The sequence below is a fragment of the Zosterops lateralis genome, assembly GCF_965231275.1.
Source record: "Zosterops lateralis genome assembly, chromosome: 2".
NCBI lineage: Eukaryota > Metazoa > Chordata > Aves > Passeriformes > Zosteropidae > Zosterops > Zosterops lateralis.
In genome coordinates, this window is record NC_139763.1 from 70,189,419 (window position 1) to 70,204,976 (window position 15,558).

Genomic DNA, 15,558 nt, shown 5'->3' on the forward strand with positions numbered 1-15,558 from the left:
CTGAGTTGCACCCACAAAATAGAAACGTGAAAGGGTCTGCAGGGACACAGGTGAAAGAAATGCTTAGAATTGTACTGGCGGATATCAGCTTGTTTATCAATCCCTGTGCACACTGTGTGCTCCTTCATTACCCTGGCGGTAACCCTGCTGTAAGATTTCCTGAAAATGCAAAGTACCGAGGCTCATCCCACAACAAAACATTTCAGGAATTCATGCAATCTGGAGTAAGATTCAAATATCTAAAATGCAGTGGGATTTCCCTGCAAACACAGACAGCTCTTGCTAAAAATGCAATGCCCTTGTTATTTTACTGAGTGGGTAGTTTGAAGAAATTGGTAATTTCCTTGAAATCAGAAAAATATGTAGCTGATGCTATATGAGGACACGCCATGAAACATCAATCAAGTTAACAGGAAGATGATTGCCTATTTTGATTCCAGCCAGCATAGATTTTTGTGTTTTCAATTTTCCCTCTTTCTCTCCAAGCATCTGTGCTTAACACAAACATTTGGTTTGATGATTACATCTAAGTTCAGCAGAACCTTTTCTCTTTCTGTTACGAAATACCCATTGTTAGAAGCTGAGGTCAGGTTAAGAGGCAGGACTTCTGACTAATTTTTCCCTTCCCCGTCTCTACCTAGTGCTGTTGGCTTAGGCAGCATCTTTTACATGGCACCCCTGGCAGCAGTAAAAGATGAGATGACTTGGAGTAGCCAGCTCAGGATAGTGGACACAGCTTGTGTGTTGTCCCTGAGCTATTTTAGTGTATTTGAGGTTAAAGTGAAGGAATTTGGCAGCTCATGAGAGGAAGCATCTGGTTCTGCATCTAAAGGGATGATTCTGAGTCTTGTCCTAGACTCTGCCTGGCAGCCGTGCTGCAACTGATCTGTAAACGTTTGCTGATCCAGCAGTCAGTGGAGCTAACACTGTGTACAACAGTACTCACACCTCCAGCTGTGTGCTGTTGGATGTACTATTCTCAGCTTCATTGGGACTCCTTTTTTACTAAAACCATGGACAACAGCTATGAAGTGTATTCAATTTTCTACTCTAATTGCATTAACGTTGTAATCACCAATTTGGATATAGAATGGAATGTGATGACAGTAGAGTTCACATATGTGCCTCCAGGGCTATTCCAGCACTTTACACATGTTTTTCTTGTTATTGTGATGTTATTGTAGTTATGATGGTGGTTTGCATTCTGGTATTAATGAGTAATCAGCACCTTATTGTGCTAAGCCTCAACAAAGACACAAGACCCCTAAAACATGGCAAACTAAATATATACATTCTTTTTAAGGAATTGTGAGGAAGAGTGTAATAATAGCAACTGAATTTGGAGGCTCCAGAGCTGTAAGAAAGGAAATTGGAGATGCTTTTCAGAGATGCACAAGCAGCTTCTGAATATGCATTATGCCTTCTTTCTATCCTTTACCAAAATATGAGGAAGGACTTCTATGGTAAAGAGTACAAAATTTCAGCAGTGTAACAAAGAAACATAAATGCATTCTGTGGGGATAAGAAAAAAAGTAAAGTAGGAGGTGCTTTTTAATATGGGTGAAGTGGGGTTTTGGTGTCTCTATTTTCCTGTACAGATTGCATCCAGTCAGAAATGTGCTTTTGATGCCTGGCATCACAAATTGAGTTTTGATATCTTCTATGACATGAAAATGTTACCACCTTTAGCCAAACTATCGTGCCTCCTATGTTTTACTCTTGTTAAAGAACCAGACTTCTTAAAGTTTTAAATGTGCAAAGTAAATAGCATCTACCTTTCTGAATAATTTTAACCATTTTTCCCTAACTGAGTGCAACAGGTGCCCCTATTAATGCACCTGTCTTTCATTCACCCTGGCCTCAACAATAATGTATTAGAAATTGGCTTTTAAATCATAGTCTGAAAGAAGTGGTTGTGTAGATAGGGTTTTCCTGCCATGCTCTTGCTCCCTGTCCTCCCTCCATGCATGAATCTCCATTGCCTTGTTGTGGGTTGTTTTGTTTTTGTTTTTTTTTTTTTTTTTTTTTTTTGGTCTTTTTGACACATTGATCCTTTCAGTGCACATTGTGAAATTTGGGCAGCCCAAGTTAGTTTCCATGTCATATGTCATTATTTCTTTAAGCTGTAATATCTGCGAAGTCATTGGCCAGTTTGACGCAAAGCTGCACAATTAAAAACAATCATGTAAAGTTGGTGTACCATTGATATTCTAAACAACACAAAGTTTACAGTGCAAAGCAAACTGCACAGTTGGCTGAAAGGAAATGGACCTCAATCCTTTGGTCAGGATTGCATCATATTCTGTTTTTCAGTCACTGGACTTTAAAGTTCATTTCTCCAAACAACTGTTATACAAGTCAGAACTATTTGATTACAGATACTACAGCCATTATCTTTCAAATGCAAGGAACACAGTGTATTTAAAAGAACTTCATCAAGCTGAAGGGTTAATCTCTGTCAATGATGCTGGAATTGGACAAGCAACAACTAAATTCTGGATGAAAAACTGAACTAGATATTCTCAAAGAAGAGCAGGGTCAGGCAGCACTTAAGAAACATTCCAGTGTGTTTATTTCCATGTGTACCAAATCAGACTTCAAGAAACAAATTAGCTCTACCATGACCACACCTGAATGTTCTGACTACAAGCCAATTTGTTGCATAAGGCAAAAACATTTTTTTCTCTGGAACTTCCATTCATTAAGATGTATTTGATTTTCTTCCAGTTAAATTATCATTTAAATCCCTTTGTCATTTGGCTATAGTTTTGTTTAACTTCGTTTTGTTCATTTGCAGGATTATGCTTATTTTTACTGCGTGTCTTGTAATCAGTGAACCTCAGTATTAATATCTTACTGTTTTGTAAGCTGCACTAAAAAAATATTCAGAAATGAAAACCAGCATAATATTTTGTTAAAACAGAAAGAACCTCCACAGAGTAAAAGAGCATCCAATGAATTATGGAATGCATCTTGAAACAAATATAATTTGTTTTGAGTTAAAAGCTAAAAATAATGTGAACTCATGTTTTGGCAGTGTCTGAAAACAGGAGCATTGGAAACGGGATGTCAGTCTTGCACAGCCCTAATTTAGGCTCTGACTGTAAATTCTATCCTCATAGTTTGCAGTGGGTTAAATGTCAATATTGACTCCAGAGAGCTAATATTCAAGGAGTGGGTGTGGAAGTGAATCCAATTATCAGGCTCCAAACCTCAAGATTTGATGAAAAGCATTTATACTTTCCTGGTCATCTCAACACCTGCAGTTTTCCTGACTGATCACTGTTTTCAAAACAACTGTTTTGTCTTATGTGTTGAATTTCTATCACCAAATCAATACCATTTCAATTTTTGTTGTCTTTAGGCATGGATTTTGTTTTTATACTGAAGGATCTTTCATCCTGAAAGCTGGCAGCAACATAGGAAACAGGATCCAGAGCATCACTGAGAGAACGGCTGTGATAGAGGGCAAAAATAAGGTATGATTCCTAGGAGCAGATAACCTTTCTGTGTGACAGCATGTTTTAAATAGGCAATGTAAGATGCTATCAAGGTAACAGAGAAGAAGCCAGCATTTTTATATTGTTTAGATTTGAGGGTCTGCATACATGCAGATAAGATTCATACTTGGTATTTATCTGCTGAAAGAATCTTTTTCTGGAGGCAGTCATATTAAGGTAAGTGACATGCCAAGAGAGTATATCAGTGGGACTCACTATATCTGCTCTCTTATTCATGGTCTGAAGTATCTTGGGGTATCTCAGGAGCACAGCGCAGGGTTCCAGGCCATCTTTGCCTCATTTTGTGCAATTGCACAATTTCATTTTGTTTTTCCTATGAGAATTAAAATATTTACTTTCATTAGTCAGTTTATTCACAGATGTGGTCCTAGATGATTAGATGGCCAATTCTTTCTTGGAACAAATTCTAAAGAGCCAAAAGAATCCAGATTATGGAAGCAAAGTTTAAGAGAGGTCTCAGTCAGAGACTGCAAGATGGGATTTATCCAGCAGTGTTAACCATCTAAATTTAGGTGTTAGTCCAAGTCAAACATCCCTTTATGGGTCATGGGGAGATGCAGATAATTCAGAAGGGAGTGTGGGCCTGTAGTCTGTTGATGTCTAATGTGGAAGAGAAAACCTATGAGATTAACTTGCCAAAGGCTAAGGAGTCTTGTCTATCAGTTAAAGCTTCAAATCAAGGATACCCTAGATCACCTGCACTTCCCTGGGATATACATGGGACTGATTTGGTGTGGTTGAGTGGCCTGTGCTACAGAGCAGCTCAGGTGCCATGACACTGTCACAGAGTCTGTTTTCACAGGCTAGTTTGATTTGTGGCAGTAATATCTTAAGAGATTGTAAATTTTAAAACCTATCTTACTCTAGGCCTTTCATTTTTAATGACACCAAAATGCTTTTTGTAATCCTAAGGGCACTGGGGTTATAGGTCTCTTTTCCTTGATGGCTGCCTTCGGTTTCCTGCGTATAAAAATGGGTATAAACTGTAGTTATTCTCATGTCAAGGCCCTTTCACACACCGCAGACTAAATAGGGTTTTACGTGCAGCCAAGAATCAGATCTGGGACTGCATTTTCTCCGGCTGTTATATTATTTAGAAAGTATCACAGGTGTTCATGGCACCATTCCAGCTTGTGGGAACAGGCTGGATCTCAGTGAGGTATTTGCTCTATTTAGCTGTCCAGCTCTACGTGCTTAAAGATCAAGGCAAAGGTGGGAGCAAACAGTTTCCTAGGTTACACTCTCATAGGAAAGCACATGAAAAATGAAACATAAGGAGGGATTTGAAGGAGAAAGGGGAAATCATTTCAGGCACAGGAAGACACAGTCTATTCCACAGGGGGAATGATGAACAAGATGATGAGAATCAATTCTCTTCCAGTAGTCATATACCTGTGCTATGAGTGCAGTCCTACCTGTTCACAGGGTGCAGAAGGAGCTGTCTTATGACCACAACTCATTCTCCTTGCATACCATGCATTTTGGAGACAGTTGAAGAGGAGTGGCTAAAATGTCAAAGCAACTTCCAGTCAACAGCAAATGAATTCCTCCCTGGAGAAAGATGCTAATAATGGGTCATTTCAGCAGAACCGCAAGTCTTTGGCAAGCAGCCCTTTTTAAAAATGTGCCCTGTGGGGGTGCTGGAATGGTATCATAAGTTTCTTAGTTGTAGGTTTGATGTGATTTGGACTTTAACCCTAGCCAGGTAAAGTTACTGTCTTGGAATGTGCTTATCAGAGGTTGATAAGAGTTGCCAAGACAACTCTAATCCTCTGCCCTGGGTTTCGATCGTCCTATTGTGTTTTCCCCCATCCCATTGTACTTCTCCCCCACATGTCCACCACCCCCAGACCCCAGACCTTCAGGAGAGGTGTCTGACAGGGATTGGTGGGTCTCCCAGGGCCACATCCCAAATCCACCTGATTTGTTAATGTTGTGTATTGCATTTTGACCTTACCCACCTGGCTTTGTGTGATTGGTCTCTGTAACTTGTGTCCACCCCTGAGATTTTGGGGGAACAAAAACCCCCTGTAACCGAGGCCCGGGGTCACTCCCCAGAGGCACAGGCCTGGAACCAGGGACTGCCCCCTGAGTTACCCGAATAAAACCTTTTCTCCCTGAGCCTCCGGAGTGTCCCCTCTTTCAAACCACGGCCGAGACAGCTAAGGCAAAGGGGCTGCGGAGCCAAAAACCCACGCAAAGGTACTGTTGGGCGTATCACAGCTAGCAGGGTGGCCCAGCTGACGCTGAGCTGACCTGAGAGACAGATACGCGAAGCAACAGTGCCCAGAAATGAGCCAAGGAATGGTCTTTGCACAGAAGGATTTGCAGCGAAACTTATTGGTCCTCCCTGGTATTCCTTGTCTTTTTGCTCTTTAATTCAACTAAGAAAGGTCTACCTTGCTTTGTTTTATTCCTCCTGGTCCCTATGGGGAGGGGGAGGTTAGTGAAACAATCTCTGTACTCAGCTTTTTCACAGCTTTTCTAAAGTTTCTCTATTTCTGCTGCTCTTCCGTAGCTTTTCAAGCACAGCTGGACTGCTATTGTAAGTAAAAAAATGCTCTCTAAGCCCAGGCTCCTGGCCAAGATGAGAGTTGCATGATCAGTGCACACACAGCTGCTCTAGAGCATCCAGGATTGTTCTTTTAAATCCATGGGAGTCCTTGGCTTTTCACTCTTCGCAGCCCAAGACTCACTCTCAGTCTCCCTGAGCAAACTCAAAGAGACAGTTCAGACAGAGCCCTTGCACATCTGCAGTGATATTGTCGGAGTGTTAATAGCACTGAGCTCACTGAATGCAGCATGTCATCACAAGGGTCTGTCTCTGATGGACTGCTACTGTGAGCAGTTCTATTCCTGCAAGCAGCTGTGAACAGCTCTCCGAGGCACTCCCACATCGGTGGTGCCCTGCTAAATAAACAGTGTCTACCCCACTTCCATATCCCAACACAGCAAGCATGGTAAAAAGCAATCTCGGAGCTCAATGGAAACAACAAAGATGTAGGAGACAAAGAAGTAGGAAATGAATGAAGAAACTCAGAAAGTTTCACATTTGGGTTAGCATGAAAGGAGAAATGCGTGTGGTCACAGGATGAGATTATTGTAAGCAAGGGAAGAGATGAACAAGGAATGATCAATAGGTTTCTTTAGCAATAAAGGTAGCTGTTTTGACCTTCCTAAAGACATTGTGCCAGTTCCACTTGTTTCCTGTATGTGCAACATCTAAGTGCCTCCAGTTTGGCTCTTGTGGTAAGTTGTTTGTTTGTCTGTGGTTATCAAGGTAGCCACAAGTATATTTTAAAGTTTGAAAAACCTCAAGCCCTGTGCCTATGCAGTTAAAGCAATGCAGGAAGCCTGCACTACACTATTCTTTGGTGACAGAGAAACCGTGACAACAGTGTTTTAGTAACATTTCCGCTAAAGCCTCTCTAAGCGGACATTGAGAAACTCGAGTGGTACAATGGAAGAACTTCGTAACATAAGCCATAATACTTAATCATGAGACAACTCTTGAAGTGATTTGATTTCCCCACCCAATGTTTTCATTCTCGTTTTGTTGGACATTTCAGCCACTTCCCCTACAAAGTTGGGCTATTTTTAGGCTTATCGTGTAAACAGGTCACAGACACTCTCCTGCCATTCAGCTACTAATACCCATCACTTCTCAGTGTTCCCAGTCAAAGCTGACTGCTGTGTCTAACTGAGAGCCAATGCTGATTATTATTCTTAGCATGGTCAGTGTTCCTTAGAATGTCAGTCTGTGAATGACCTGCAATAATGAGGTACAAAGAACTGGTGCGTTCATTGTGCCGGTGCGTGCAATTGGTGGCAGTGCATGCATCCAGTGTGTTCAGTCCCAGGTCTGCAGGCACATACCGGCTTGTCAACAGCTTTGAAAGCACTTGGTACTCCTTGTACAGGGGTACAAGGGACAGGGTGCTCTAGGAGAAGTCAATAAGGATCCCAGGCATGCAGCATGCGCAGAAGACCACTAAGAAGGCAAGTTCAGATGAGGGAAAGCAAAAAGTGTGGGCTGAGAAGAAAGGATTGTAAATCTAAGGGAAGGAGACAGTAGACAGGAGGGCAGTTGAGTACAACAGAAAGTTGGAGGGAGTGAGACAAAACCTTCTTGTTTTTGGGAACTAACCTACTGAGAACCTGAAATGTAACAGAATGTCCCTGACTGCCTCATGCCTCTGCTGACAGCAAATGTTGGAGTACTACTGGCCAATAGCAAGTACCACAAAAATTTGGTCTATGTCACAGGGTATGCCTCCAGTTATTGTGTATAAAGGGTCGTAATGCATAAAATTGGAACTTACCATGCATATATGTGTGTGTGTGTAAAATTATATGTATGTAGGTATGTATGGCACTGTTTTCCACTGCATGAATACCTGACTGACACTGGTTTTTAGTGGTTCCAACACTTGTGAATGACAAAGCCACTTGATTTCATGGAGAATGGAAAGTAATGGCCTTGTAACCTGATTCTGTAAGACAAAATTTAGAGTCACCCCTGTGAATCTCTGGTTTGTCTGGCAAAGATGGGTCAGCCTGGCTGGTGGTAGTATTAAGAGTAACCCTCCAAAGTGGGATGCTAGGTAGTCAGAAGAGTCCGTCCTTCCTGGACATGACTGATAAGGGTAATCATGCAGAATAGAAGGGTTCCCTCTCTCCTTGGCATCTTTTATGCCAAGCCATAAACATCTACCTCTCTTCCAAGTTCCCACATTACTGATGAGATGAAGAAGCATATGCTGTGTCTGTTCTCAGTCCTGACACATGCCAGCTGTCTGGCCAGCACATCTGTGCAGATTGGCCATCTGGAACCCAAAGAGGAAGAGAAAGCTGTTTAGCTCACTATAGCAGCATTTTGATCTTTCTCCTCTACCCAACATCTGGTTTTCATTAAATGTATGAGATCTCGTGAGCTTTGAGTTGTCAATAAGTTTTGGTTGAAACTGGACAATGAATTGAAAAATTACTGAGCATGTGGGGGACAAGAGGATTCTGGCAGACAGATAGACAGGCTGGCAGACAGATGAACATATGGACAGTGATCTTCCTCAGAACCCGGGCTAAAGATAGCAGTGGGAGTGCCACTTGCCTCTCTTCATCACATTGTAACTTCTCCTGGAGCCTTCCCGAGTGCTACTAGCATTGCTGTCAACACTTTTAAGTGAATCTTTGGGAGGTACCAGCAGAGCCAAGCCCTTGGTGAGATTAAAGCCAGCAGAACTTGGGGCTTGCCACTGCTGAACTCTGGGACAACACGCGATGCAGAGGGAAAACACAGCTCTGCTTGATATACAGCAGCAACTCATAGAGATTCTTCTGTCTGACACCAGGGGGAAAGTGGGTGCTCTCAGGCATAAATACTCATGTCCTCCTCTTGTGGATATTTTGGTATTTCTTCTATGGTGGTCCTGGTGACCATTTCGTAAGGCGAAACATGTTGACCAAATGTTTTTCACTGATGCTTCTTGCCAACAAGTGAGGCATGCAGATCGTATGTCTTTGGCACAAACAGACCAATCAGGCAGTGTGCTACCAATATTTAGATATGGAGCTTCCTAAATTATATTCCTTTAGACAAAGATAAATCCAAGGGTATAAAGAGAGCATATTTTCATTTATTTCCTTTTTTTTTTTTTTTTAACCAATAGTTCTTAAAAGCATAACTAGAAGGGAATTGGCAATAAGTGACAGATTTTCACTAACCTGTTCTATATTGAAAGGGCAGTGTTTTGCTTTTTAAATACATGGACTGTTTCAAGAAGTCAGGGCAGCAATCTCTGATCAGAGCAAGTTCATGTCAGTGTCTGCAGAGGCCTTCTGGGAGTCACGTAAGAGCCAGATTGCCAAACATTTTCTGAAAACTTATTTTCCTTCTCAGTCATCACTGGAGTACTGGGAATCCTCTTTCAGACACTTTGAGAAAAGAGAAATTCAAGCAGACCCTCCAGAGGAAAGACCAACCCACCATGACTTCAAGTGCAATGATCATGTCAGCTGCTTTGCATTCTCTTTGCCTCCCCAGTCTTTTCCTCATCAGTTCCCTCCACAAACAAATCTGTAAATTCCTCTTCCATCTCTTAGGATTTTTGCCTTATGCCTCTTTTATTTGCCCAGCAAAGCAGCAGCAGTATGGGACTTACTTCCCTAGCCCCTGGCTTTGAGATGAGCCTGGTAACATGATGCTTCAGCTGAGATGATGGGAGTAGAAAAATGGCATAAAGGCCAAAACTTTGGTGGTAAATGGGGTTTATGGACAGATGATGCTTAAGATATTGAGCATGCCAGGAGGAATTTGCCTGTTCTGTCTGATCATGCCAACTCAATTTAGACTTTCTGCATTATGTAGTTGCAAATCCAGGGCCTGAAACTCCCTGTTGTGATGCCAGGTGATACAAAATTGCAAAAACTTTTGCTTCTTTTGCAGCAATAGCTATACAGAGGGACCATGCTGCACAAACTGATCTCAAACAGCCATAGTTTCTCCATAAACAACATGCCAGGCTTTGTTTTGTATACACTGTATCTCTGGTGGGTTTTGGCTGGCATCCACAATGAAAAACACAGACTGCACTCCTGGAGGGCTCACAAACTATTTAAAGAGATGTTATCTTATCCCTGTGACTAATTTATAAGCTAAAAAATTTATACAGGGACGTGTTGTCTCTAAAATATTCTGTTCTATTGCAAAGTCAGTCCTGCTTCCTCCTAGACATCGTGGCTTTCTTTGCCTTAGTCGAATAAATATAGCAGTGTGTGCTCTCTGGCACTAAGGCCTTCTGTGTTCACAGCATTTATTTCCCTTGCCTTCCAAAGAGCCATTTCTTGCATGGGAGCTGCCTGTTGGAAGTGATCCTTGGCCCATGCTAAAGAAGTATTTGGGACAGTGAAAGTTGGTCAAAACCAAAATGCTGCTGGGGGGAAAAGCTGGTGGTTTAAATCACTGGCTTTCAATGCCAATGAATATTCTCTCAGGCAATTTAATACACGAGAAAAGGCATAATCTGTAAGTCACTGCAGTCATACTGCTTTAGCATAACTCTATGCACCATCCTCAGTTTGATAAAAGTAATAATCTCATCACAGTGGGATGAAGCAGTAAAACTCAAGATAATATGCATGATTTTCCATTAAAAAGTAGTACCTAATGATATAAGGACAAAACACAGTCTGCTAATTCCAAAAACTTTTCAAACATTTGGAGCAGTTGTGGGAGCAATAGCTGGCATGTGTTTTTCAGGCTCAGAAATGCTCTGGCTCGGTGTATAGTAAAGGCAAGTGTCCTGGAGTCAGAGAGCAGGAGCTTCATTCTCCTTCACTGTGCATGTTAGGTCACAGTTGCTTCCTGGGCAAAGTTGCTGTGAGGCAACACCAACTAACAGAAAAAAGGCCATTTTTTGGTGGAAAGTCTGGGGTGGCAGAAGAAGTTTTAAACCATCCGCATTAGTCTTCTGTGGTAGACATTGTGGGACTTCCTTCTGGTGTGATTAAGTGTTGATAAAACAGATGCAGGAATCCTGGTGCTGTACTCTGTGTCCACACTTTAAAAAATTATGTTTAGAACCTGGAAGAAATTCAAAGAGAATGACAAAGTATGGACAGGGCTGGGCCCACTCTTTATATTTAGAAATTTGTAGAGGTCAGCCTACTGAATTTAGCAAAACAGGATGATTTTTTTTTAAAGGGCTGTAATTATCTATCTGGTAATACTGATCCTCTTTAATCTCACAGAAGATCCAGAAAGGTAGTTTATAAAAAGTATAGCTAGAAATATTATGTAGTGTGTTAGCAGACAGGTAGTTGGCCACTGAGACCATTTAACAGGGTAGACATGCTGTTAGCGTTATTACTTGTAGTGAATTTACCATAGTGAAGTCTTCTAAAACAAATAAGCCAAAACCAAAATATTTGCCTAAATGGTGTTTACTTGAGTAGTAGGAAAAGTTATAGATTCTTTCTACTAAAGAATGATTTTGGGAAACCAGAAGGTCTATGTCATTTAGGAGCTCAACAGGAGATTGGGGATAGCTATGGATTCTCCCAGCAGGAGACAAAAGCAGCACGAATGTTCAGTCAGTGTTTATGTGAAAAATGTAGATAACTGGTCCTTATTTATTACTGCCTCACCCTCTTGTGCTTGTCTCTGAACTCCAGCAATCAAGCAGACTTAAAAGAATGTAGTAATTGCACAGAACTTATTTATAAGATTTTTAGAAAAGCCAAACAATTCCAAACAGCGGAATTCTGAAGCCCCACAATTTCCTTTCATCACTGTCCCAGCTCTGCCCGTAACTCCAGCCAAACCATCTTTTACAGAACAAGTAAAATGGCAACAGAAAGCTACCAAGTTGTAACTGGAAGCATTACACTGACGAAGTCCATGTCCATGCCTCATGTCTCAACTCCATAACAGAATGACGTGTCGCGTGTTTCTGCATAACTTTCCTCTTTTGCTTAGTGCTCAAGCCATTAGACCGTGGCTTTCCATCACCCTAAAAGTATAAGTCTTATTATTACAGTGTTTTTTATGTTTCTAAGGGTACATTAGGTGGTTTTGGTCCCTGGCCTTTCAAAGTCTTATCTTTCAAGTCATATAACTGAGAAAATATTTAGTGTGATGAACCTCTTAAGATGATGATAGAATATAACATAAATAAAACTGACATATTATTATTTAATAATAGAAATATTAAGTCCAAGAACAGAAAATAGTACAAAAGAGATGGGTAAACATCTTTTTTACCACTGTTCTATCTCACCTGATATGTATATGGGAAAATAAAAGAAATCAAATTAGTTTAGTGCTAAATCGAGCTACTTCTTTCCCCCAGAATTATCCAAATGCCTGAGGCATGCCTCACCTATTCCCTTTGCAGTCTGGCTCTCCTACAGGCTGCTTATCTCCTTGTGTGAAACACATTGTGTCATGCTTCATGTCTTGTAGCTTACCATTACATCACCAGTGGGAGATAAATCAATCCGAAGGACACATTCAAACATTTTTGGTCATGATGGCTTTGGTGATATAAGGGTCACCCAAGGAGCTTGTTTCCTGTTACTCTTCTATCCTTTGCAAAACTGTACATGGTGACATCTCCTTTAAATAGCCCCAGAGGTGCCCATCACTGAAGGAATGGAAAGAGTGGATCATGGGACTGCCAATGGGGACTTAGGAAAAAGAGAAGGCAAGATTTAACTGAGTTCTTGAGCTAATGAGAACTAAACCTCTTCTTTCTTTTGCAGACTGCTAGCACTCTCGTTGTAGCTGAAGCCAAATCCTCAGGAATCTATAGCTGTGTGGCCTCCAATAAAGTGGGAAAATCTGAAAGAAATGTCAGTTTTATTGTAACAGGTAAGATCTACTCTTCTATACGGTCAAACATGTTTTCTGATCCTGGAATTAAAACAGTTGGGCTGTTGTGGCTTTTTAATATACCACGGTTTCAGAATTGCTGTAATGTATGCACTCATAAGTTCATACCATGCTTTTGGGTGATGCTGGTAGGTTTCACAGCAGCTGGTTTGGATTTTTAGGGACAAGAAATTGGCGAATGACTCATTCCTCCCTCAAGTATTCAGCATGACACAAATTACTCATAAATACAGCAGAGAATAATTCCCCATTTTGGTTCATCTCTGCAGTTATTTCATACATGAAATTTTAGTGTATTTTCACCCAATAAGTAAGCCAGTTTCACGTGTGACATTGATGGTGTCTACAGCCTCACTCTGTTGCACACCAGGATATCTCACGACACAGTGTCTAGAACAGCGCCAGTGCCTGCAGGCAGCATGGTGCTAGAAATGTGTGGGGCACCCCTCACAGATGTCAGGGACAATGGCAACTTGCAGGTGGAAAAGTGTCAGGATACAGACTACAGACTTTTGTTTCCTCTTCCGAGAAAGCCTGGAATGTCATTTGTGCCATGGCACTGAGAATTCTTATCATGTTATCTTCATGTATGAGTATACTTAATGTTATTTTTGCATTACGAGATGTGTTTGGAGTTTTCACAAACAAATGACTTAATGTTTTACTTCAGGAATTACTGAAAAAAGCCCACTATGTGTTTTTGGGAATAACTACTACCTTATTCAGTAACATAAAGTCTGCACATGCAATTCCAAAGGATTTGTTTTCTGTCAAAAATTCTGTTTTGATTATAAGGCGGTAGTTTTATAAACTTGGGCTGTTGGCAATTTTCAGGGTAGAACATTAAAGAAATGTAACTCATTTGAAAATATGAGAAAAAGCAAAAGGGCTAAAATATTTAGATGCTTTAATCCCCAAATAATAAACTCTGGGGTTTTTATGTTGTCATTCTCTTGCTTATAATTCTGATGAGTGATTTTAGTGAAACTCATTCTATTTCTGTTCTGAGAGATATCAAAAGAGAATAGGCACACACTCACTAGATCTGGTTAAAAAAAAAAAAAAAAAAAAAAAAAAAAAGGAAAAGCTACTTCAAAAAATGTTCCCCCTCCCAAACTCTGTATTTTTAAAATATTCTGACTAGCTGAATCATAGAATACCAAAGTTGGAAGGGGCCTCAAGGATCATCTGGTCCAACTTGTCTTGGGAAAAGCACACCATCTTAAAGGTGTCCAACACTGGGGAATCCACCATTTCTGTGGGGAGATTATTCCAATGACTGATTGTCCACATCATGAAAAATTTCTTCTTGTGTCCAATCAGAATCTCCCTGGGAGTAACTTGTACCCATTAACCCTCATATTTTCCATGTGTCTCCTTGTAAAATAGGAGTCTCCAGCTTTTTTGTAGCCACCCTTTAAATACTGGAACATGCTGATAAGGTCTCCCCTAAGCCTTTCCTCAAGGCTTTCCTCAGTATCTCCTCATATGGCAGACTTCCCAGTCCTTTGATCATCTTTGTGGCACCTCCCTGGACCCTTTCCAGACTTTCCACATCTGTTTTGTATAGAGGGGACCCAAACTGAATGCACTTTTCTGGATGTGGCCTGACAAGTTCTGAGTAAAGTGTAATGACTTCTTTTCTCTGCTGGTGATGCCCTTGCTGGTGCCACCCAGCAGCCTGTTGACTTTTTTTCCCACAGCAACACCCTGTTCATTCGTGCTGAGCTTGTTGTCCACCACAGGTCCCTTTCCACAGAGCTGGGCCCTAGCTGAGTAAGATCTGTTGATCCAGATGAAGTGGTTTTGTGCTTCCAGGAGAGCACCCTTTCCTCTAACTGGTAAAAAGGGAAGAAAGGATAGCTTGGGCACCAGTACCTTCCTATGGCACCTCCAGGATTTTGTAGTCTTCCCAGAATCGGCCCAGATTCCATCTAACTTCCATCCAGCTTATGGTATCACTCCTGCCCACACAGCAGAGTAGCAATGAGTAGTTGTCAGTGCTCTTGACAAGTTGTGGCACTGTCTCACCAAGATTTCAGGCCTTAGCTACCATAAGGCAGCATAACTCCCTGTCATGCCAGTACATGGGCACAACCACTGCAAACACTCATCATTTCTTCTTTAGGTATCCACTGTTGTGCTACTCGTACAGTTTCACCTGGCAGGCTTTGTCTGTGGGTGTCCACAGCTGTTAAAGCTCCATGTCATAACACACTTTCACATTTAGAAAGTGCCAGTTATCTATAAATACAGAAAATTGGTAAGAAGCATGAAAAGTATACACAGATAAGTGACACATAGGCAGGTTGTTTGTTAAAGTACAGAAATAAGAAAAATATCTCCATGTTCTATTAATGGAAGTGACAAGAACATTTGCCACCTAGAAGATGATTCTCGTCCCCACTCTCAGTTTTGCTTTCATCCCTATCCTCACATTGTGTGTGTTTGGACAGAAAGCTGAACACCACATAGTTTTCCATAAATTAACATGCCAACAATAGTTTCATCTTTGTGTGGGTACTTCACATGAAACTTTGAGAAGTCACTGAGAATCATTCACTGAGAATGCTACTCTTTCAATGTGCAACATGCTGAATTTGGCCTTCTCTAACTCTTAGTCCTCAGTTTTTGCAATATGACATG

General features: G+C 41.2%; 1 protein-coding gene across 1 annotated transcript in view; it reads left to right on the plus strand.

The window, feature by feature from the left end:
- FLT1 (fms related receptor tyrosine kinase 1) overlaps positions 1-15,558 on the plus strand; it is a 110,002-nt gene that overhangs the window by 48,150 nt on the left and 46,294 nt on the right. Inside the window, exons 11-12 of the mRNA XM_083855079.1 lie at positions 3,365-3,479; positions 12,783-12,891. Coding sequence (XP_083711205.1) covers positions 3,365-3,479; positions 12,783-12,891 — 224 coding nt within the window. The remainder of the gene's footprint in view (positions 1-3,364; positions 3,480-12,782; positions 12,892-15,558) is intronic.